Below are 25,563 nucleotides of genomic sequence, written 5' to 3' on the forward strand. Positions count from 1 at the left end.
TTCCTGAAAATCTCTTTTGACTGACTCTAGTGCATAAAGGCCTGGCTCTTGAGTTTTTGCTGCCCTGGGCAAACTAGTAAATATCACCCACGCAAAACAAGTCACTAAACATTTTTCTGCCCTTAATGTTTAGCTGCCTTCAAAGCTGGTGGCTGCTGTGTAGTTGCATTTGAGAAGACTCTATGCCACTAAGCATGTCACTGCCAGCCTGTGCTGTAAGAGAGTCTCGCCTCTAAATATTAGACTTTTTCAGCTGTGTGTATGTCTAGACTACATGTCTCCATTATGCATATGTACCAGTATGCATCGGGATGTGCATTTGTGTGTGTATATGTGTAGCTATTTTATTCTATCTGTGAATTTATACTGCACTCCTCAGTGTGGCATCTGCACGTGTGTATATTCTGTGGGATGTGCATGTGTGCATGGAGCTCCTCTGTTTGTCCCACATAGACCTGTGCCTGTGAATAAGTGTACGCCTATGAGTGCATGTGTTGTCCCTGTGTGTCCATCACCCTGCCTGTGTGTTGTGCATTTGTGTATGTTCATGCGTCTGTGTTGCCTTTCACGTGGGTACTGGGGGGGGAATGGGCACGCCTGGGTCACCCCTGTGTATTGGTGCACTAGGTGGGGGTAGGTGTGTCACTCCACAAATGCAAGTGTGCTACACGCGTGCAGCGTGTGTCCCGTCCCTCCTGCCCATGTGCCGAGCGGGAAGGCGACGGCTCCCCCGAGGCAGGCGCAGCGCGGCTCGGGCGGGCTGCGAGCAGGGCCGCGCTGGGAGGGGGCTCGGCCGGGGCGGGGCAGCCGAGGTGGGAGGGGAGCTGTCAGCCCCGGCGGTACCGCAGCGGAGCTGTCAGCGCAGCCCAGAGCGCGCCGAGCCTCGCACTGTGCGCACTGCCGGGGCGGGCGCTGCTGCGCCCTCTGCACGGCGGGTCGCGGCGCTGGGCTCCACACCCCGTCCCGGGGCCGCCGCGCAGCAATGGGGCTTGCCTGCGGGCTGTGAAGGAGACAGTCCCCCGCCGCCCCGTGCCACCGACCGCCGGCGCCGGCGCGCGAGTGAGTGCGGGCAGCTCCCCGCCACGGCCCGGCTGGGGCAAGGAGGGCGAGCCTTGCGCGGGGGTGGGGGGCCTGGGACCGGAGGTGAGCTGGGGCGGGGGGAGAGGGAACCGGGGGGGGGCGAGCCCTGGGATGGGGGGCGAGCCTTGCAACCGGGAGCGCGGGACGAGGGAAGCTAGCGCGGGGCGGGAGGGCGAGCCCTGGGGCGGGGGAACCGGGCGGGCCCCGGGGCGGGATAGCCGGGCAACGCTTCGAGCGAGCAGGGGGCCGAGGGGAAGGCGCACGGACTCGGGGGAGGACGGGACAGACGGGGGCTGAGCAGTGAGGCGTGTGGGGCAGCCAGAGGGACAGAGCAGCCCCTGCATGGTGGCGCATTCCCAATCCCATCCCTCCCTGGCCGGGCCAGCTCAGCTCCGATCAACCCTTCTGCGCCCTCCCTGCTGGGCTCCTGCTTTGTTTGGTGGTGTTTGTTTTTTTGGGGGGGGGCGGTTAGAATATTTCTAATCCTATTTGCAAAGGACACCCCCCCACACACACACTCCGCTTGCAGCTCATTTCGCCGGGAGCTGCTGATACATAACACCCAGGCTGCTTTCTGGGCTGTGCTTTATAGCCCCGCCGCCTTTGGCGCGGGACACAAGTTATCAGCGTGGGGGGAAAACAGGTTGGTGGAAGGCAAATCTCCTGCGCCGGCTGCCCAGCCTCCGGGTGCTCCCGCTCCCCACACGAACTGGGGGGGGGGCTCAATCGGGGCTTCTCGTCCCCGGGATTCCGCCTCCCGGCGTGGGTAGGGGCGGCCGCCGCTCCGTGCAAATAGCAGGGGACACACAAGGGAGCTATTCGGGGCTTGAGCAATGGAGGGCAAGAGCCTTGCTGGTGGGTTGCGGGAGCTGAGCCTCGGTAATGGGGGGAGGGGAACCACGATCCAGCGCCCTGCTGCAAGCGAGGGGGCCAAATGCACCTGAGTCAGGGGGAGAACAGCTGGATTAGTGGGTGGGTTAGGGGAGCCAGACAGTATTTCGGGGGGGGGGGGCAGGGAGGGAGGAGAGAATCTGTCTTGCGCTCTACCCAGGAGGGCTGGAACAAGGTGTATAGTGGGTGTGCGAAGAGCCATTGATCCAAACTGCAAACCTATGATGGAAACCACCCTGCTACCCCTAGTTCTAGCATGGCTAGAGGCATGGGTGCTGAAGGGCCAGGGGGTCCCAGGCTCGCTGGTGCTTGGTACGGTGGAGCCTTTGGAGGGGTACGCTCAGGCTCCCCGTGTTTGGAGGTGCCTGAACCTCAGGAAGACGTTGCTCACTGTGTGCTGATTTAGCGTTTATACGTGAAGATATTTCACAAGCGAGGGGCTCTCTCCACCCGCAGCCCGGGTAGACCCCAAACGCTAGAGATTGTAGAAGACAAACGTGACAGAACTGCAGCCCCGGCTTTCCTCTTCTGCGCCTCTGCAGCTCCAGCGGAATTAGCCTGCTGGCTGACAGCAGGCTGGCCATAGGACTGTGAGGGGGATTAGGTTGGATATAGGACAGGGAGGGGGGCTGTGTGCAGCTCTGGGGAAGGAGGCTGGAGCCTGAACTAGGGGGAAATAGTGCAAGAGTCTGGCACACTTGGGGCTGGGGGACAAAGGAAAAGAGGTTGGAGCTAGGACAGAAAGAGCAGGTGGCTGCAGACAGGGTTAAGGGGAAACTAGGGAGGAGGCAGCTGCATATAAGACTAGGAGGACAGGGCTGCTTGGCTCCTCTTTAGGGCTCCATTCCCCTTGTGACCTGAGCACTTTGGATGCTGCACCAGAGCCAGAAAATCTTCCTGCTGTTCTGCGGCTTGCTCCTGGTGGGAGCTAGAGGATAATTGTAAGGGATCTGGGTTGAATAGAGAAAAGCCCTTTGTTGGGTCATCCCCATCATTGCCTTTGTTGGGGCTGAGCAGTATTTGTTTGGACTGTGGGAGCCCTGCTCAACTGGTACAGCTAATTGTATGCGAGTTGGTACCTTGTGCATGTTACAGTTCAAGGCCGCGGTTCTCAACCTTTTCAGACCATTGTACTTCCTTCAGGAGTCTGACTTGTCTTGTGTAACACCCCCCAATTTCACCTCACTTCAAAAATCAGACATCAAAACACAAAAGGGTCACAGCAAATTACTGAAAAATTGCTTGCTTTCTTATTTTTACCATAGAAATTATAAAATAAATCAGTTGGAATATAAATACTGTACTTACATTTCAGTGTATAGAGCAGTATAAACAAGTCATTGTCTGAATGACATTTATAGTTTGTCCTGACTTTGCTAGTGCTTTTTAGGTAGCCTGTTGTAACACTAGGCAAATATCTAGATGAGTTGATGTACCCCCTTGAAGACCTCTGCGTACCTCCAAAGGTACACATACCCCTGGTTGAGAACCACTGGTCTAGGGCAGGGGTTGGGTGATTTGTTGTCTAGTTAACAGAAGATTCTTATAAATGTCATGCCCTTAAACAGCAAATAGGGACAGGGACTTAGTACTACTTTGAACCCTTTGTTTACACCTGATCTAATGTTTATCCCAAAGATAACAGGATTTCTTATGTCAAAGCACTTAGACTGGTAAATCATTTCTGCAGTCTCTATTCCTGTATGTATGGTGTTTTACATGTAAGTTGGCTGTGATGTACTGTATTTGCATGTAGTGGGGAGAATTTGTCAACATCAGTGAAATTGCAATTAATCTTTCTGTAACAGAGTGGAGAGAGAGAGTCCATGATTGAAGTTTTTACATTAATAGGGACATTCCTAGAAGTAAAAGCCAGTAAGAGAAGTGATCAAGTGCATAATCACTTCAGTGCAAAACCCAGTGCTCCTTAGACCTTGTAATTGCATGTATCTAGACATGGATGGATGATGTGAAGCACACAACTGAAAGGAATTCAGAATATCTAGAGTATTAGAAAGAATTTCAGTTATATTCAGCACTGCAAGGTATTTTTCAGATACAGCAATAGTTATTCTACATATTCCTTCTTGAATGGAGTCACAAATTCTATAGCAGCTGAGGTGCTGAGCTCTAAAAAGCATTGTGTTATTATGCAGAGTAAGACTAAATCACAGCCTCATTTTTGCACACATTGCAAAATCTTATTATTAATTATTATTCTGGAAATACATCTCTTCAGCGTCTGATCTCAGCTTAGCTGTTGCTGCACTGTTATAAGTCCTGAAGCTTATGCCGGAGATCTGATAAAAGGACTTGGTACAAATCTTATGTTATGATTAATTTCTAACTCATAAGCATCTCTACACAATGCTTCATGGTGGTGGCAGCCTTTTCTTTGTGGCAGTATCAGTGACTAAAACTAATAGTGAGGAAATCAATCAATGTGTCACTCACCACTTGCAGGACCGCCTACTGGCCATTCTGGGGATTAGCTCTGCCAGCTCATGGTCTCCCTCTGGTGATAACCTCTCAGTCTGCAGCCCTGCTCACTCCCAGATCTGCAGTCTCCCCTTCATGGCTTGGCCCTTCAGCCAGGTCACTAAAGTCCTCCCCTTCCAGGGAAATCACAATCCTTCCAGACCAGCTGTATGGCTGGCATCTCCAACATCCTGTGTCACTTCCCAGTGGTTGGTAGGGAAACCAAGGCCCACTCTCTATACTGGATTCCAGCCCAGGGATCCTATAACAAGCAGGTGCTGTCCCTGTGCAATCCTATCCCTTGCTGCTGTTTCCTTGGGCTTCTTCCTACATCACTGGTTCCTATCCTCTCTGGGTTTGCCAGCCTCAGAGTCCCTCCACTCAGGAGAGTCACTGCAGTCTACTTCCCTGCACACTCCTGTCCCCAGCCCCTTAACACTCCTCCCTCTTCCCAAGGCGTTAACTGCCCTATTTCAGCAGCAGCCTTTCCCAGCAACAGCCACCCTTCTCTGCAGGCTGCTACCTAGCTGTATACAGGCCCTGCCTGTTCCTGAACAGGTGAGCCTGTTCCTTTAGTTAGGGCTTTCTTCTCTACCACCATTCTACTAGGTTAATTGGCCCATCTGGCCTCCATTAACTCCGTCCACTCCTGTGTGAGGTGGACACCTCATCACGCCATGTAAGACAGAACAGGATTGGTAGCTTATTGGTAGATAACCCCATGCTTTTATATAGGACTCTTCTTCCTGTTCAAATTTAGACAAGTTGGATGTTTTTACAAGGGTATTCTCACATGTAAAATGCATTGATTTTTAGAAGTTTCAACAGTTTAATAATGGTACATTATATAAACTATTTAATGTAGCTGAAGAACTTTATTCGGGTTGGTGCAAGGGGTGTTTTTTTGTTTGTTTTTTAAGTGTAGAGCACTGTGGTATCTTTATGTGAGCTAGATTAGCCAGATGCTCAGCTGAAGTCAGCTAAGGATCAGCTCAACATCTGTAGTTGTGGAAGTTCAGCCTGACCAAAGCATTATTTAAGATTCTTAAATGTAACAACTTTTGGAAGATAGCTTTTAGCCCTTCAGTCTCCTTTTAGCTGTTTAGAATTATGCTTTGTAATTGCTGGAATGGCTTGGTGTCTACCATTCCTCCTGTGAATCATATACTGGGACCAGACTCTACTCTCAGTTAAAAACAATAGAGTTAGTTTTGGTGTAACTGAGATCAAAATTTGAGCCTGTGTTTCTGGATATTCAGGCCCTTCTGATTTTGTTTGTGTGGGGGTACAGTTACTCTCTCAGAGAGGTATTGGAAATATATTTACTGAAGAGTCTAAAATACAGTGTACGTATTTCTTTTTCAGGTGCCCAGGGTTCTACGCTGAGTTAGACTGATGGCATGAAATTTAATTTTGGGGAAGGGTCAGTTAAAAATAATTCTACAATAGGTTTGCTTCTGTGCTATAACTGCCCCATTGAAAGATGTTTTTCCTTAGGCTACTCCAACTGTGTTGGATACTCTGACACTACCTGTGTCTATAGTGGATGTGGTTTTGAAATCTCCCAATGTTGCATAATTACTGATGCAGTTTTCTCAGTGGTAGCAATGGTGGGAGCACTAATGTAGATAGTGCCCTGTTTTTATTTATTTATTGAATTTTAACCCTGAGCTCCTATAACCCTGCTCAGAGCAGGTCTACACGGGTGTTAGTGGAAGATTTCCCCCCAAAAGTCCAGTGTAGACAAGGCCTCTTTGAGTCTGCCCACTACCGCATGGTTGTAACACAGGTTGGTTTGGTTTATCCAGTGTGGGCACGGTTTTTGCTCCTTCCAAAACAACCCTCTTGCCAAAAACATGTTTTAGACTTCCCATTTGGACCCATCTAAACTACAAAAGAAAACAGGTAAGGACTCTGCCATGTCCCTATACTACAACATGAATTTTTCATGTCTGGTAGAGCTCTGTAACAGTGTCAGGGACAAAATTTTAGCTGAGGTTTTAGACTGATTATGAAATGCAGTTAAGGTCCATTCTACACTGCAAGTTGTAACCAAGTTAGGGGCCAACTGTGCTGTCTACCCTGTAAGCACAATCATGCAATTTAACCTGTTTACAAGTCCTTTGGCTTATAAGCATGTTTGGGACTGCTTTTAGACATTGTTACAAAGCCCAGTGTGGACAGGACTTCTGATAGGACTCAATAATACAATACACTAATGCACAGCTACAAAATGGGGAATAACTGGTTAGGCAGTAGTACTGCTGAAATGGATCTGGAGGTTATAGTGGATCACAAATTGAACATGAGCCAACAATGTGATGCATTTGCAAAACAGGCTAATATTCTGGGGTGTATTAATAAGTGTTATCTGTGAGACACAGGAGATAATTGTCCCATTCTGCTTTGCACTGGTGAGGCCTCAGCTGGAGTATTGTGCCCATTTTTGGGTGCCACACTTTAGGAAAGATGTGGACTAATTGCAAAGACTCCAGAGGAGAGCAACAAAAATAATATAATGTTTAGAAAACCTGACCTATGAGGAAAACTTCAAAAAACTGGGCATGTTTAGTCTTGAGAAAAGAAGACTGAATGGGGGATATGATAAGTCTTCAAATATGTTAAGGACTATTACAAAGGGACGGTGATCAACTTCTCCATATCCACTGAAGACGGGACAAGAAATAATCGACTTAATCTGCAGCAAGGGAGATTTAGGATAGATATTAGGAAATGCTTTCTAACTAGAAGGATAGCTAAAGCCTGGAATAGGCTTCCAAAGGAGGTTGTGGAATCCGTCATTGGAGGCTTTTGAGAAACAATTAGACAAACATCTGTTAGGAATACTTGGTCCTAGCTCAGCTCAGGGGGCTGGACTAGATGACCTCTCCAGATCCCTTCTACCCCTACATTTCTGTGATGCTACAATACTGAAACTTGACATGAAAAAAACTCCCAGCACCAATCCCAAACTTTTCCCTAGTTGCTGTTGTAGATATTGTGGAGCTTTCTAAAGAGAACAAATAAATATCTCCATATTATAGTACACAACTCTCCCAGAAGTCACTACTTAAAAAAACTCTCAATAGAGTTTGATGACTCTGGCTTTTTCTGAGTTTGATTTTGCTGGAGACTTCCTTCTCCAAAGAAACCTACCCCTTCCTGTATGGGAGATAAGAATATCCAAATAGGAACAGGAAATAAATGATTGGCTGACAATATGACTGATTACCCATGGAGTACAATCTCCATGGAAACAGACTGTCCTAGAATAGCTCAATCACATGAGGATTACATGACATGAATAAGGTAGCCAGAACTGGAAAATATCTCAGAATTGGACCTACTTGTATTTAATTCATTACCCTCAGGTCTTTGAAGAGCAACTAATCAACAAAGCTAGAATTTAAACCAATTTGGTATATGTGTATTCTAATTTGGATGCAATGGGATAATGCACATTTAAAGTGATCTTAATTTAAAGGGCAGTTTATCATATTCTTTCCAAACCCAGCAAACTTCAACCTAGAGTGAAATCTGAACAATGATCCACATGATCCATTGCTTGAATTTAGTTCCTGTGGTTTCCAATATTGCACAGACTCCTTTAAAAGTGGATTTGCTCACGTTGTTGGAAATGGGAGTTGAGGTGCTCAGCACTTCTTAGAATCGGGCCCTTTAAGAATTGTGTGTCTCAAAACATGTTAACCAAGTAACTATGACTTTTGGCTTCTGGCAAAGTTAATTACAATAGTATGTTTTCTGTGTTTCAGTTACACCCTGGATTGTATTAATGCCTCTGCAACTGTAGATATGGAAGCCTCTGATCTACTATTGATCTGTTTTCAAATCCTGATTGGTAACCCTGCCTTTGCTACTTATGCCTGCTGAATTTAAACATGTAATTAAGTGGGTTTTTTAGTTTTGTTTTTCAACCGAGTGCTATGAACCCCAAAATGTGTTTGTTCTTCACTCCTGTACCACTGAGGACATTACCCTTAAACACATGTACATTCTACACTGTGATTCAAGACTACTGAGCAACCTAGAGTAGTAGTCAGTGTGCTATCACAATTGTTCAGGAGCTGATCCTACGTCTCTCAAATTGAGTTGTATCTGGCCTAAATTTGTTAGTGCCAGCTATTCACCTTCCAGCATGGCTTGGTTCTAGAAGCATGGTTTGAGACTGATCTGAATTCTCAAAACCAACACTGGCGGCACTAATGGATTATAGGCATGAAATATCCCACGGTGTCTGTTAAGATTTCCTACCTGCCTCTGTATTTTATTCTCTGCAGTATGAATTTAGTAGCGTTCTTTGCCTGGTGCGTTTGGATATTTAGTAGCCCAACCAGATGCCTGATCCAGCAAACTTACTCCTGTGAGTAGTGCTTACTCGGGTGAATAGTCCCATTGAAGTCTATGAGACTTTATTGTATAGACTGCTCGTATGTGGAAGGGATTGTAAGATTGTATTCAGAATAGGCCCCCTTTTGATTAATTCCACTTTCATACTCCAGTGAATGTATCCAGTGTAACAACTGTTCAATTTAAAGGTAAACCTAGTTTATTGGATACTAAATTCCTCTTGATAGGGACTTCACCGATCAAGTGAATGGGTAGGGGACTCAAACATTATAAAAAAACAAATTCTTTCTACCAATCAATTAAAAAAAACCACAGTTTAGTTGAAAAATAATCATTAGCCCTGGTGGTGTTTCAATACATCATTACTCAAGTTAAGCCCATTTGTGTGATAACAGCATCTTAGGAACACGTCACAGAATGATGGAGGTAACCTGTTATTCCAGTGAGCATTTCAAGATAGTTGTACACTTTGTTTTGTTTGTCCAAACCATATTACTTAATTGTAACCACATTACTTTTTCATATTAATTTTTTACATTACGTATTTCTTCTTTATAGTACAGACGAATAGAAAAAGCATTGTGCTTCTGTATTAGTATATTTACTCTCCTGGTACATCAAATAGAAAAGTTGTTATTCAAAATCTTTGATCTTAGCAGGGACCTAAAATGGACATTGTTAATGACTCAGGGTAGTGGAATGAACATTAGTTTTTAAAACTGCTTGATATGTCCATGCTTACAGCTTTGATCATTACAGTAACATATAAACTAAGAAATCACAGCTCTTACGTTTAGTAATCACACGCTATTGTAGTCTGATAATAGTTATTGCAGTAGTAGAATTAAAAAAAATATAACTTTGATCATTATGTTCAATTTGATAACATTTTATAGTTACATTAGTCCTTTTCCAAGTCATGTCAACTTATTTTCAGGTCTTCAACTAGCTGTATTTCTGATCTGCAAAATATCTGTACAAATTTGCCAGTTTGGGGCTATTTGCCTGATTCTTAGGAAATCTGTCTTTATCAGTAGTTTGTTTTTTCCCTTGAGTTACATGTTCAATATGCCACATGGTGATATGCTGGTGCACAAGTAATGTAATAGCTTACATTTATATAGTGCTTTTATACCAAAGGATCTCAAAATACTGTGGGCTTATCCTTCAAATGCTTGGTCATGTGAATAGCCCTTATCACATTAATAATGCCACTGAAATCAACAGGGCTATTCCTGTTAGGGAATCAGGCTTCATATATGATCCATATTGGACACTTTTTACCCAGCCATTGAAGTATGGCCATCACTGGAATGGAATGCATGTTTTAAAAATGACAATTTTTTTTAAACAATTCTTTTGTTTTAAGAAGGCATGAAAATGAAGACCACTATTTCTCTAAAACTGCAGGGAGAATTTAGGTAGGCAGCATGTAACTAAAGGGAATTAGAAACTTTTGGTTCTGCTGGTGCATTTGTGTGTAATATGACTGGATATGTTGTCTTATAGAGAATTTAAAGTTGTTTACTTTGAGGATGCAGAGACCATGATGTGCCATTTCTGTTGTTTCTCTTGTTGGGTGGCTTTATATTTGTTAAGGAGAATGACTCATTCTTCTTTGTTCAGTTGATTAATAATGCTGCATGTGAGCAATGTACTTCTGCCATGGATAACTTTTGTAGTTAAGTATTCCCTGCAGTAAATGCAGAAGATCTCCATGTGGGAAGGAATATTGTGTGAGGAGATGCAAACTGAGCAGAATGAAATTTTAACCCAACACGTAGAAACATGAGGGGAAAAAAAAGCATTTAGTTTTAAATGCATACTTTATGTTCCTTGTATAAACAGTAACAATAGAGCAAAAGACTGGATCTGATTTACCTTAGACCCCCTCTGAAATGGGGGAAATTCCATGGAAGGTAATGGTCTTACACAGATGTAAAATCAGTGGCTTGATTCTGGTATCACTTATATTGATATTGAAATCAGGCCCTGTGTTTATATAACAGGCAGTGTAATTTATACACATTTCATTCTCATCTTCTCTAATACATTTGATTATTAAATAAACACAGATACTTTATCATTCATTGCTTCATAAATAATTCCTTTCAGCAATAATAAAGATTGTATTTGAAGCTGAATCCAAGTCCTGCATTTGGAAATATCTTCACATTATGTAAAAACAAAATGGAATTATTTTTAATCCAGCAGGACAACAATAGTTTTTATGTCTTAGGGAAGCAGTTGAGGCTGAAAATCCAGTGCAAATAAGAGTAAACATGTTCCTTGACATGAACAATTGAAACAAACTACTTCCCATGGTGTGCAAGCTGTGCTTCCAGTTAAAATGAGATCTCGAAGGGTACTGTGTAGTAAATGATGTTTTCTAAGGAAAAGCTTAAGCACAGTCAGCTAAAATAAACAATTATTTTGTCACTTTATCTTATCGTCTCAGACAGAAAAATGAAAACCCACCCAGCCATCGTTTTCCTCCTCCTCTTCGTCGTCAGTTATGGCTCTTCTGAAAACTCAAGTACGTCCAGAGGGTGTGGACTGGATCTCCTCCCCCAGTATATTTATCTGTGTGACTTGGATGCCATTTGGGGAATAGTAGTGGAGGCAGTTGCTGGAGCAGGAGTGCTGACGACATTGCTGTTGATGCTGATTTTGCTAGTGAGGTTGCCATTCATCAAGGACAAAGAGAAGAAGAGCCCATTGGGAATGCATTTCCTCTTTCTCTTTGGGACACTAGGACTGTTTGGACTGACTTTTGCATTCATCATACAGGAAGATGAAACAGTATGTTCCACTCGAAGGTTTCTGTGGGGAGTTATCTTTGCGTTGTGCTTTTCCTGTTTGCTAGCTCAAGCCTGGAGATTGCGTAAACTAGTTCGACATGGTAAAAGTCCATCTGGCTGGCATCTAGCTGGCATGGCAATCTGTCTTATGCTGGTTCAGGTCATTATTGCAACGGAGTGGCTAATACTAACCGTTGTGAGAGATAAGAAGCTGGCCTGCAATTACGAGCCAGTGGATTTTGTTATGGCTTTGATTTATGTTATGTTCTTGATGATGGTTACCATGGGAGTGTCTCTGTTCACCCTGTGTGGAAAGTTTAAGAAGTGGAAGAAAAATGGAGGATGTCTAATTATAACTATTTTTTTCTCGATTCTAATTTGGGTAGCTTGGATAACTATGTACCTGTTTGGCAATACTGAACTGAGGAAAAAAGACAAATGGAATGACCCCACTCTTGCCATTGCACTGGTGTCCAGTGGTTGGGTGTTTGTTATTTTTTATGCTATCCCAGAAGTTCATTGCACCATTCTTCCATCACAGCAAGAAAACACACCCAATTATTTTGATACTTCGCAACCAAGAATGCGTGAAACTGCTTTTGAGGAAGATATACAACTTCCTCGGAGCTACATGGAAAACAAAGCCTTTTCAATGGATGAACATAATGCAGGTAAGATTTTCCTGTATAAAGGACCCATACTGGTCTGTCTGTCTAATAAGAAAGAAAAGAAAATATATACATTTGCTCAAAGATATTTGTTTTAGAGGTTGTTCAAAATGCCAGTTTTTCCACCCACAGAGTTCTTGTTCTTTTCAAAATTTCCCATGAAATTTAAATATTTTTGCGATGTTTCAAAAACTGTAAACTGAAAAATTCCAGAAGTGTGTGTGTGTGTGTGTATGTATGTTTATTTCAACTGTGGGCTTTGTTTCAAACAAATTATTTTAGTTTTCAAGGAAGAGTCAAATGAATGGCAAATATTCAGTTTTCATTTGGAAAGAAAAAGGCCACTTTCCGCTGAAAAAAGTTTCAGTAGAAAATTTGTAATTCGCTCTAATTGTAAAGATTAAGCTACAAGTAAAATATTTCCCTAATAATAGGACCTGAAGTTCACCAGAGGAAATTGAATTTATTCATGCTTCTTGCTCACTCTGCCTGAATTTTTTCTCATTTATACAAGCGTAAATAGGTAATAACTCTATTGAGATCAGAAAAGGAGGACTTGTGGCACCTTAGAAAATAACCAATTTATTTGAGCATAAGCTTTCGTGAGCTACAGCTCACTTCATCGGATGCATACTGTGGAAAATACAGAAGATGTTCTTATACATACAAACCATGGAAAAAATGGGTGTTTACCACTAGAAAAGGTTTTCTCTCCCCCCACCCCACTCTCCTGTTGGTAATAGCTTATCTAAAGTGATCACTCTCCTTACAATGTGTATGATAATCAAGGTGGGCCATTTCCAGCACAAATCCAGGTTTTCTTCCCTCCCTCCCCTTTTTTTTTCCTACACACACAAACCCACTCTCCTGTTAAGGAGTACTTGTGGCACCTTAGAGACTAACCAATTTATTTGAGCATGAGCTTTCGTGAGCTACAGCTCACTTCATCGGATGCATACCGTGGAAACTGCAGAAGACATTATATACACACAGAGACCATGAAACAATCCCTCCTCCCACCCCACTGTCCTGCTGGTAATAGCTTATCTAAAGTGATCATCAAGTTGGGCCATTTCCAGCACAAATCCAGGTTTTCTCACCCTCCGCCCCCCCCCCCCCCCCCCCCCACACACACACAAACTCACTCTCCTGCTGGTAATAGCCCATCCAAAGTGACCACTCTCTTCACAATGTGTATGATAATCAAGGTGGGCCATTTCCTGCACAAATCCAGGTTCTCTCACTCCCTCATCCCCCTCCAAAAACCAGTGAGTTTGTGTGTGTGGTTCTGTTGTGTGGTATATGGTTGCTGGTGACTATTTGCTTCAGGTTGGGGGGCTGTCTGTAGGCAAGGACTGTCCTGTCTCCCAAGATTTGTGAGAGCATTGGGTCATCCTTCAGGATAGGTTGTAGATTCTTAATAATGCGTTGGAGGGGTTTTAGTTGGGGGCTGAAGGTGACGGCTAGTGGCGTTCTGTTATTTTCTTTGTTAGGCCTGTCCTCTAGTAGGTGACTTCTGGGAACTCTTCTGGCTCTATCAATCTGTTTCTTCACCTCTGCAGGTGGGTACTGTAGCTGTAAGAATGCTTGATAGAGATCTTGTAGGTGTTTGTCTCTGTCTGAGGAGTTGGAGCAAATGCGGTTGTATCGCAGAGCTTGGCTGTAGACAATGGATCGTGTGGTGTGGTCAGGGTGAAAGCTGGAGGCATGTAGGTAGGAATAGCGGTCAGTAGGTTTCCGGTATAGGTGGTGTTTATGTGACCATTGTTTATTAGCACTGTAGTGTCCAGGAAGTGGATCTCTTGTGTGGACTGGACCAGGCTGAGGTTGATGGTGGGATGGAAATTGTTGAAATCGTGGTGGAGTTCCTCAAGGGCTTCTTTTCCATGGGTCCAGATGATGAAGATGTCATCAGTATAGCGCAAGTAGAGTAGGGGCATTAGGGGGAGAGAACTGAGGAAGCGTTGTTCTAAGTCAGCCATAAAAATGTTGGCATACTGTGGGGCCATGCGGGTACCCATAGCAGTGCTGCTGATTTGAAGGTATACATTGTCCCCAAATATAAAATAGTTACGGGTAAGAACAAAAAACTTTGTTTGCTTGGTCAAAAACACTTGGTTAGCAAAGGCTGGTGCATGAAGTGCTCAGCATTCTTGGGCCACAAAATAACTTATCATACATTAAATACATGCCTTCTTTCACAGAAATGGGTATTAAAGTTCTTTTCTGATACTATATACATAATGTGCCTGGTGTTTTACAAACAAGTATAAAGACAAAGGCTCTGTCTTGCAGTGTTTACATTCTGGATTGAAAATGTGTAGACCAAGAATGAAAAGCAACTGAATGGATGCTCTACAAACTGTACAGGCCATGTAAGGAGGAGTAGCTTTGTTTGTCACAGAAGTGCAACTCGGGTGAAATATGGCAACTGTGTAATGGTGTACAACACCTGTATGCAACATTTTAGTTGACAGGAAATGAAGAATAATAGATCCAATTGAAATCACAGTGAAATTGGCCTTAAATGACTATTCAGGGGGACAGCAAAAGTTGATTGCCTAGCAGAGACAATCAATAGCTAAAACCTGAACAATATTCTAGAGGAAAGGACACAGGGATACTTATGTGGCTGCTTATGGCAGAGAGCTACCTGATGGAGACCCTTAGCGCAGTTTTAATTCTAGCTGGGTAAGAAGTAGGTTGTATATTTTTAAGGAACCAGTAGCAGATGGTGTCATCGCTGTTCTTTGGTTTCCTTATTGTTAAAGCCACTAAGCATTTTGGACCTGATTTTTTCCCTCCGACTCAGCCCATTTCATACTGGGGTAACTAGAATTACTTCACTGGAGTTCGCAAAAAGAAAAGGAGTACTTGTGGCACCTTAGAGACTAACCAATTTATTTGAGCATGAGCTTTCATGAGCTACAGCTCACTTCATCGGATATGAAGTGAGCTGTAGCTCACTAAAGCTCATGCTCAAATAAATTGGTTAGTCTCTAAGGTGCCACAAGTACTCCTTTTCTTTTTGCGAATACAGACTAACACGGCTGTTACTCTGAAACCGTTCACTGGAGTTGTTAGAGACTAATTCAGACATAAGAGAACACAGAATTGGGCTGTTTAAATAGAGAGGTGATGATATTACTGTACTGTATTATGTTTCTCTAAACAAAAGTCCACTGTTGTAATGATTGTTTTGTCTCTGATAATAGCTCATCTTAAGTGATCACTCGCCTTGCAGTGTGTATGATAACACCCATTTTTTCATGTTCTGAGTGTATATAAATCTCCTCACTGTATTTTCCACTGAATGCATCCAATGAAGTGAGCTGTAGCTCACGAAAGCTTATGCTCAAATAAATTTGTTAGTCTCTAAGGTGCCACTAGTACTCCTTTTCTTTTTGATATTTACATGGTGAGGATTTGTAAACTTGTTAAATCTTCCAAATATATATACTTTTAAAATGGGCCATTTATCTCTGTTTAGAGATTCTAACATAGCTCAGCCAAGCTGATCCCTATTGTTGCAATCTGCTCTGGACTGGGTGTTTCCTTAATAAAATAGTTATATGCGTATTTTTTTCCCTAGAATCATTAAATTGTATTATTTACTATAGCCTAAGCTGCATAGTGACATTTTAAAATTTGGCATTATATTTGCAATACAATCTTGTTAGGGAGGTAACTAGATTTTCCTATCTGATATCCCTGGTATTAGTTGTTATGATGAAAAACAAATGTTTGTTTGTGTCCTGTGGAGGTAAAGCTATGTCTTAATTAGAAACATAGTAGCTGCATTGCTTCAGTGTAGACACTCACTACAGTGAGGGGAGGGGTGACAGCTGGGTCAGCCTATCTTTTTAATGTATACCTGGCCTAAGGGTCACCTTGGAAGAGTATCTTGCATACATGTGTATTGTGAGAATGTTGATAAAATACTTAGAATTTACACAAAACAGACAATGGTGATTAACTCCCAGCACTTCCAGCAAGTGAAATGTGTGGGAACTGAGCTACTCCTATAAAGAACACGGGATTTGGTTCTTACCCAAGTTTCCCAGACAATTTTAGATTTTTAATCTACAACTTGCCTATTGTTTTTAAAGTTTCTCCTCTGTTGTGTTAAAGACATACAGACCGAATGATTAGACAAATGCACAATTTAGGAATTACTTGCAGTAATAGGTGTTTAAAAAAAACTCAGCCAGCAACATGAAATTTAATTTGACATTTTCCTGTTAAGATTTATTTGCAAATAGATATGTGAATTATATAGGCAGTAAAATAGATACGTAATACCTTAATTTCAAATGGTACACTGTAATAATCTGAAACTATTTCTTAGCACATAGTAAATGCCAGTGTAAACATTTATGCTAAAACATTGAGAGAAGGCCAATTTATATATTAAAAAATATATATATTACTGATTGTGAGATGGACATGTTTAAAGGGATGTCTTAAATATTGACCTGTGAATAACATAATAATATGTAGTATTTAAATATTGCTTTTCATCCATCCCTTTTAAAGTGCTTTCCAGAGGAGGTACTAAGCATCATTAAAAACTAAATTTCACATATGTGTGTTTGCAGGGCTAGGGCCTAAAAATTATGTGTAATAAACTATTGTATGGTAAAAGATCAATATTGATCTTCATCTCTGTGCACAACATCTCTGTGCACAACTCCTATTGATTTGAGTAGCAGTAGACTGACGGCAGTATTCAGCCCTATGAATTATGATCAGTTTTAAGTCTTGCTGTACACATGGGGTGAAATTCTAGCTCCAGCGAAGTCAATGGCAAAAATCCCGTTGACTTCACTGAGGCCAGGATCTTATCCATTGACTGTAGCATTGTAACTTGAGTTAAATGGAAGAGGGAAATTCTAGTTCATGAGTGGCTGAAACTGGCATGTTTTGATCTACAACCTCATACCTATCAATAATAATACTGAGGTGTAGAACAACTGTAATGACACAGTTTAAATATACAAATGAAGGCATATTATCTGACTGCAGCTGAGTTCAGTGAAGCCTATTGTTCACCTTTGAACTAATTTGATAATGTATGCAAATCTCTGCTGCCTGACTGTCTCAGAGGTAAATAACCACACCTCTTAACTTCATCTCTCATTTAACATGTAAATATTAGAAGAAGAAAAATGATGCATTAAAATTCATGACTATCATAATGGAGAGATTACCAGATATTTCTGATCTAAACAGCATTTTATCTTTTGCTTCAAGAAATCTTCATGATCAACCTATTCAAAAGCAATATTTGTGCAATATTTCTCAAAGTAACTATAGGAGATATTTGGAAAATCGTTATGCACTAGGCCCTCTGAAATAATGCTCAGGGGGTTGTGTTTACTGGCTCAAACAATAGTTTGCATGTCTTTTTTTCTGAATATGAGAAGATGTAGAAATGTTATTTTACTTTACCACTTAGTGTGTGGATACTTGATGGGAAACAGTAATGAAAAACACATCCGCAGTTATAACTGGGAGCTAAATTCTTTCTTCTTTTCTTGTGCCAAGCAGTTTTTCATTTTTTTTTAAAAAAAAAAGAGGAGTACCTTAGAGACTAACCACAAGTGCCACAAGTACTCTTTTCTTTTTGCGAATACAGACTAACACGGCTGTTACTCTGAAACCTTTCATTTAAAAGTAAACTCGAAGATGCAACCCAAAATGTATAACTATAACTACAGAGGCAGAGTAAAAATGAGGGATGAAATCATGGCTTTAAGTCAATGGCAAAATTACCTCTGACTTCAGTGGAATCCAGATTTCACCCTAGATCACTCTTGTAATTTTTAAAAATATGTATTATTCTGACACATGAAAACAAGGGTTTGATTTGTTTGCATGAGAATAAAACTGTCTCTTGTTCTAAACACAGCTTTAAGAACGGCAGGATTTCGCAATGGCAGCTTGGGAAGCCGACCTAGTGCTCCCTTTAGAAGCAATGTTTATCAGCCAACTGAGATGGCAGTTGTGCTAAATGGTGGGACTGTAAGTATAAAAATGTGATAATGTACAGAGTCTTGGTTATACAGTGGGGAATGTGCAACCGCTACTTATTGAATGAACTTCTGAGTTTAGACTGCTTGTTCATATGAAAGAAAACACACTATAAATGAAATGAAATCTCTAGTAGCAAGTATGCATGTAATGCTTCCATTCCCCTCTTGAGATTATTCAATTAAAAACATTTGGACTTCTTTACTTGGCCATTCAGTTTAGATTGAATGAACCAAGTTTTCTGCTGACTGTCCATATCCAGTGGCTCCTTTTGGATGAATGTAACGCAGTGACAGTTAATAACTGTCTGATTTCTGCAAGTTACACTTTTGGTTACAGTCCAGTATATTCTTTGGCATAAGAATCTTTGCAGCAAATAGCTGCTATCACATTTTCACTTCCCTTGTAAAATCTATAGTTTTCGCTATATGGTGAACACCAATTGAGGTGTACTACCCTTGGAAAGAAATACATAAGAGGGGCATGTAAAATATCTTTATGCTAATGTGAATTAATTTGCCTCAAACAATGGGTTGGCATGCTATTATTTGATAGATATACTGTTATTCAAGGTCATTGCAAGAATGGCTTAGAGATCTGATGCCAAACAGCCTCTTTAAATTTAATTCCCATTGTGTGTATAATTTGCACTTGAGGAATTGCATATAGCTCTCTCCTATTGTTAAGAAAAGGAGAATTTTCACTCCCACATTTTCATGCATACCTACATGCTTCTTAAAAATTTACTCATGAGCTGGTTTACACTCATTTTAAATCATGAGCTGATTCCATAACTCAACCTGCACATTTAAAAAAAACCCACAAGGAAGCTGGTCTGACTGAAGGTTTTTTGTTAAGTAAGTAGAGTTTGGATTTATTATAGGGAACAAGAATTATTAGATCTCAGGATTTTCCTTTCCTGCATAGTACAGTGAGTGATACATCATGCAAAAGTGATGTAAATAAGCTCATTCCTTGTTCTCAGAATAATTTACAAGGCCCATAATGATCACTATACTTTTGGGTGCCTGCATTAAACCATCCCTATATTCCCTTATACCAGAATAAGCAGCTCAGGGAAGAGGCAGTTTAAGGATGAAGGGTTAGAGAGATTTTTCTGGGGATAGGCACAGAACTTGTTCCTGGAGAATAAATTGCACAGTCAGTAAAAGATTATTACCTTAGACAGTAAAGCAAAAGACTAATATATACATATTCATCCCTTTTTCTTGTGGTGAGGTACATGTATTGTACACACTGAAGATATGCTTTGCTGTACCATTTTGTTGTAGAACTGATAATGCTTTTACTACTAGACATGTAACGTAGCAAATGTTAACACTGATTTCTGAATAGTCTGGAGCTCTTAGTTATGGGTTTATTATCCTTATTTCCAGATACCAACTGCTCCGCCAAGTTACACTGGAAGACACCTCTGGTGAAAGGCTATAGGTTCTAGAGATAAGAATCTTTGTTACAAATGTTATTCCCTGGCAGTGTGTCTTTCTAAGGGAGGAATCAATAATACCACAACAAAGCAGCCAGACATCCAGGAGCTTTGGAATCCTTGAGAGGATTTTATGTAAATGTGAATACTGTTGAACTGATGAGCTAATCACAAAAACAAAACTCTTCAAAATTCAAGATAAATTTAATTAAAAATAGAAATAGGCACACTTTGAAATGGAAGAGAGGACACTGCGCATTCTTAAATGTGACATATAACCTGCCTGTAACTAGTGTGCGAGGCAAGCCTGATTTTGGTTGGTTTCCAGCTGTTTGCAAAAAAACAACCCCCTCTCCCGCCCCAACTCTCCCATACCGACTTAATCCATGCTGCCATAAGAGATTGCCACAACAGTGTGAAAGTATGCAGGGTTTCTTCCTACTTTTTTTTTTTTTTTCCTCTTCAAGTGTCGTGAAGTGTCTTGGTTGCTTCATTATCCATCTCTGCTGTGAATGTCATCTAGGGTCATCCTCAGTCTCTGGCAACTAAATTACCATTAGTCAACAATGAGACATGATCCACTTAAGGGGGGTGGGGGAGGAGTATCAAGTTTGGTTGTGGTGAAAGGAAATGACTGTACCTGCTTCATGCAACTTTGTGAAGCATCTGTAGGACAAGAGTGAAGGTAGAGTCAGATCATCTCAGCAATGTAGAATCAGACACTGCAGTTCAAGATGCCCTGTTGATGCAGTCTTACTCCAGAGTAAAAGCAAAGAACCACGTGTTCTCAAACCCTCAAATTTTTTTACATATGTACTCTTGAGGGCACTAAGTCAAATTATGGAGGGCCAAGCTTCAGCAAAGACTCTTAGCTGAGGAGAGAATGTGGCTTGGGGTGCCAAAAGGAGTCCCATAGTATGATGGATTAAAGGAAACCTACTGTATTACACAGAACTTAGTTTGTGTTCTGATGGCTGATCCTGTAAGGTGCCAAGCAAAAACTCAAGGGGAGGGGAAGGTACTGATCACCTTTCAGGAGGAGCTTTGTAATTTGTGGGATTGGACCCTCTCTTCCTAAAGTTGGAACTGGTGCTGTAACCCCTGCTCATGGGAGTAGCCCCATTGACTGCAATTGTTTGTACATCTTAATGTATTTGTGTCTTTTAATGCATAGCTAGTAGAGTCTCCACTCCTAGAGGTTCAGGGTTTTTGTGTTTTGGAGTTGGGATAAGGTAGCTTTGGGCTAAGGGTTTTTTTACCAAGGCTTATCTAGGCTATGTAACAAGTTCTTACTGCCCATTATTCTTGCCATGGTTTTTGTTACTTTAAAGCGAATCATTCCTTTATTATTTAGCATTTAATACATATCAGACATTGAAAGCATCATTGTATCCTCATTGTTTGGTCAACATTACTCCTAGCTTTCCTAGATACTAAAAGCAATTGTTTTTACATGAGGGTGTGGGTTATGTATAAGGGTGAAATTTTGCATATGTTGTAATAAATATATATATATTCTATTTTCAAATGAAAAATAAAATTATAATATACAAAGAAAACTGAATAGCTCAGTAGCTTCACAGAGGGACACTATTTGTTGCATACCACAAAAAGAAAGATAAGCTGTTTATTTTTTTAAAAGGCTCCCTGTTTCTTCTTGTACATCATTTCTACACTAAACAGACCTAATCCTGTAGTCTTGTACTCACATGAGTAGGCCCTATTGACATCAAGAGGTCTAATCACTGGTGTAAGGGCTGCAGGATCAGGCCCTAAGCATTACACACAAGATATATTTTGTCATTCTTGCCATGATCACCTTATAGGGTTTTATTTCTAACAGCCCTTCTGGTTCAGGAACCATACTTTTCTGTCATGCATGATTAAAGGAACATGTTAGATTCATATCTGATGTTCCCAATAGAGGCAAAGTGGAAGCATGTGCTTGCTTTTAAGAAAAAAAAAAAAAAAAAAAGTTTTAGTCTCTTGTTTAGGTAACTAGATTGTCTAAGAAACTGAGTAGGCGGATATTGCATGCTATCCAGTAATCTAGAAGTACCTCTAGCTGTTAAAGTCGTGATCAGATAAAATATTTTTGATAATTAATGGTTACTATCCCAGAAACTGCATAATTTGGAGTAATATAAAACCTAGTGATGTATGTCTGCAAAAGTTTCATTTTAAAACATCAGTTTTAAAAATGTTAAATTCTCTGAAAAGGTCTTTACTGTAAAAATGTATAAGATGACCATGGCATAAATGGGAGGGCAGCTTTCTTTTAAAAGATTCATCATGCTACAGCTGAGAAGTATACATTCAGCACTATATACATTTTATAGACCTTAGATAAATTCTTTCCATGATAGTTATTTTGTAAACGTTTACGTGGTGTTCAGTTTTCTAGATGGGAATGGATTAACAAATTAAGGGTCTAGTCCTGCTCCTTAGGAAGTCAGTAGGAGTTTGAGGCCCTAAGCACAGACCGGGCCAGATCCTGCAAACCTTTGGTCACATAATCAGTCTAGGGTTGCCAACCCCCGAGGATTGGCCTGGAGTCTCCCGGAATCAGCACGACTCTCCAGGTGACTATTGAAAGCAACCCAGGAGATTTTAATAGGCTATTTTAAGAAAATTACATCACCTCATGTTGGGGGGGGGAGGGGGAATATCCCAGAATAGCTTCAGTCAGAGTTGGCAACCCTAAATTAGGCTTTGTCTACACTACCAAGTTTTGTTGACGAAATTTAAGTCGACACCCAAAAGTCGACAAAACAAAAATCACCAAAGGGTGTTCACACTTGCTCCCTCTGTCGACAGATCATGTCCACGTTCTGGGCACCATCATCGACAGCATAAGCAATGCACTGTGGGTATTTATCCCACAGTGTAGTGTTGTGGGAAGGTGGAGCTGATTACCACAGCCACCTCAGTGAACTCTGCATGCTGAGGCATGTCAAAGCAGAGCAGCAGTCTCTCCTCCCCCTCTCCCTGTGACAGCAGTCTGTCTGCTGCTGTGCTCCTAGTGCAGGGCAGAACAGGAGTATTCCAATGATTTGCTCTTTGTTCCCCACAGGGAACAGCACACTTCCTGCAGCTTTGAAAGGGGAGGGGCACGTGCCTGCAAGGCAGGAGATATCAAAACACTGAGCAGAGCAATCAGGGCAGGCATTGTGGGATACTGGCGGAAACCAGTTCTGCCGACAAAACAAACAGTAGTGTCTACACTGGCTCTTTGTCGACAATAAAAGGAGGGGAAAAGAAAAACGTCTCTTGTAGGGGTGGAAGCTTTTTGTCACCGAAACCGGGCGTTTTTTCCAACAAAAGTCTCATTGCAGCGTGTATGCTCTCACTGTTTTGTTGCCAAAGGCAGTTTTTGGTGACAAAACTTGGTAGTGTAGACAAAGCCTCAGTCCCATTGAGTGGTCATGTGAGTTAGGACTGTTCACATTAGTAATAGCATGCAGGATTGGGTCTTCAATTTGGAGTGGCAGAGGTGTGTTAACTGATTAGAAGAAGGAGTTTATTCATTTTCCAACTTCACACAACTAGAATAAGCAACTTATTTTTGCCATTTGATAGTCTAATGCCAAATGCTTCAAATAACGTGTGACTGAAGGCACCTTTGTGTTAATTTATTTTTATTAATGTAAACAAGTTGTTTACTTCTGCCTTTTAGAATGTAGAGCATCTGTGAGCAAAGTACTATGTAACTGTAAACACAAATCTTTCAGGATTGTTATAATTAGCTTTTATACTATAAAAGCTACTATGTTGTTCCTTTTAAAATTACTAATGGTTATTTTCTTCTGGCCTCTTACCTACACAGAAAAATGAAATCTGAAAACATTTTTAAAACTTTGTTACAGAAAACATTTCTGTAAGAAGTGGCTTCTATTCAATGACTAGAAAGCAGTTCACAGCCATACATTAAGACCCAGTCCCAACTGCAGTGGGAGTTGAGGGTGCTTAGCACCTCCCAGAAGATGTATAGCACCTGATAGGATGGAGCCCTAAGTGCACACAGTTGTTTCTATAAATAAGGTAGATGTCAACTGTTGCAGAGCTCACTAGTTTGTATTTAGTATCAGACAGGAATCATGGCTGGCTATGTTTGAGTCTAACTAAAGGCTGTGCAAAAGGGAGCGCTGTAACTTTTATAATTAAAAAATTGGACTATTCTACCAGCTTACAAGATTACCCAGCAGGTGCTTTTTATTAACTGAGGAGAGCTAAGGCTCATTTTTGATAGATAATATATATTTATTAAATGTATTAATGTGTGTTTTATAACGTACCTTTTTTTTCCGCTGGTTGTTGCATACTGATATCTTAAGTACACCTCTGAAGGATTTTCAAGACAATCAATGTGTACCATAATGACTGTATATAAGTATACAAAATTAAAAAGGTTGTAAAGCATGGGCAAATGTTTTATTTTCAAAATGCTGTTCTTAACAAAAAATAAAGGCATTACTATTTACTTACAAGATTTGTGATAACTTGGAGTTATAGTTTACCTTAATCTTTAAATACCCCGTAGCCTACTGATATTAGAGGTAGAATTAGTCTGTGGAGTATCCCACCAAGTTGGTGACATTAGGTGAAATGGTACCAGTATTAGTTTTGACTATACATCTTATCTGGCACCATTTAAGTCAATGAGATTTTTGTCAGACTTTAAATGTCACATATAGAAAAGCAATGCACAGAGTTGACAAATTTATCAGGTGCAAAAGGCCCACCGATGACATATCCACCAGGGAAATGAAATGGATAGTGGGGCAAACTGTGAGGCCCTTACTCAGAGCCTGCATGCCCATTGCCTTGCACCTTCTGTAGTTACCTATACCTATGCAAAAATGGGTCTAAACTGCTACCATTTTGCTCTAATCACGTATCGTCATACTCTCTTGGCACAGACAAATGACAACACGAGGCCATCAGACTGTTTTTAGGGCTGAGCAACCCTAGCTCTTGCTGACTTCCGCTGGAGTTGTGGATGCACAACATATCTGACAGTTTGGGCCCTTGGGGTAGATTCTTAGCTGGTGTAAATTATTATAGCTCCACTGAAGCCAAGGGAGCTATACCCATTTACAGCAGCTGAGAATCTGCCCTTTCATTTTACATCCAGATCTTGTATGGGCAGAACTGCCATTTATTTCAGTGGGAGTTTTCTATCTAGCTGGAAACTTTTGCCTGAGTGTTTAGGACTGGGCATGAAGCCTTTGGCCAAACTCAGCTCTTGTTTTAAGGGGGCACGGTTCCACTGACTTCATAGTGTTCACTTTTGCCAGGGCTGTATTTTTGTCCCTGATGTGCTGAATGATTACAGAACCAGGTCCTTATGTGGCCCTTCTTGATGTACAACACTTCACATATTAAAGCAAGCATGTAACTCTAGGAGAATTTCCAAATCAGATAACCATACAAGAAACTCAGTCCATGAGCTCTGTATTTTGTGGTGTTGATGAAACAAACAAAATCGAAACTCCAGAACGATTTGGTATTGGTTCTTCCGAGTTTAATTTGCTTCCCACTGCAACCATATAAAAACAAAAAATTAAATGTTTAACTTTCTGCAACACACACAGGAACTGAAGTCATTTCTACGTTTCTGTTGTAAGCACACTGCCTGCCTCAAACGAGTAACGAAACAATCATTTTTAGAAATGCATAGCATGTTTTTCCCTGAAAAAAGTTCTGTCCTCAGATCCTCGTACACAATCCTCACTGACATTCATGGGCACTGTGCCTATGTAACTGAAGGCAGAATTTGTCTTCTAATTAGAAGTCA

At 41.4% G+C, this 25,563-nt stretch overlaps 2 protein-coding genes across 2 annotated transcripts in view; one reads left to right on the plus strand and one right to left on the minus strand.

The window, feature by feature from the left end:
* The first annotated feature begins 914 nt into the window (after positions 1-914).
* GPRC5B (G protein-coupled receptor class C group 5 member B) lies at positions 915-21,333 on the plus strand. The gene is made up of 4 exons (XM_077828292.1): positions 915-1,059; positions 11,276-12,289; positions 18,198-18,310; positions 19,717-21,333. The coding sequence occupies exons 2-4, from the start codon at positions 11,284-11,286 to the stop codon at positions 19,759-19,761; spliced, it is 1,164 nt and encodes a 387-aa protein (XP_077684418.1). The 5' UTR covers positions 915-1,059; positions 11,276-11,283; the 3' UTR covers positions 19,762-21,333.
* Positions 21,334-24,499: 3,166 nt separating this feature from the next.
* Positions 24,500-25,563, minus strand: part of IQCK (IQ motif containing K) — a 97,049-nt gene continuing 95,985 nt past the window's right edge. Inside the window, exon 9 of the mRNA XM_077828149.1 lies at positions 24,500-25,305. Coding sequence (XP_077684275.1) covers positions 25,205-25,305 — 101 coding nt within the window. The 3' untranslated portion in view covers positions 24,500-25,204. The remainder of the gene's footprint in view (positions 25,306-25,563) is intronic.

This window comes from Eretmochelys imbricata, chromosome 10, assembly GCF_965152235.1.
Source record: "Eretmochelys imbricata isolate rEreImb1 chromosome 10, rEreImb1.hap1, whole genome shotgun sequence".
NCBI lineage: Eukaryota > Metazoa > Chordata > Testudines > Cheloniidae > Eretmochelys > Eretmochelys imbricata.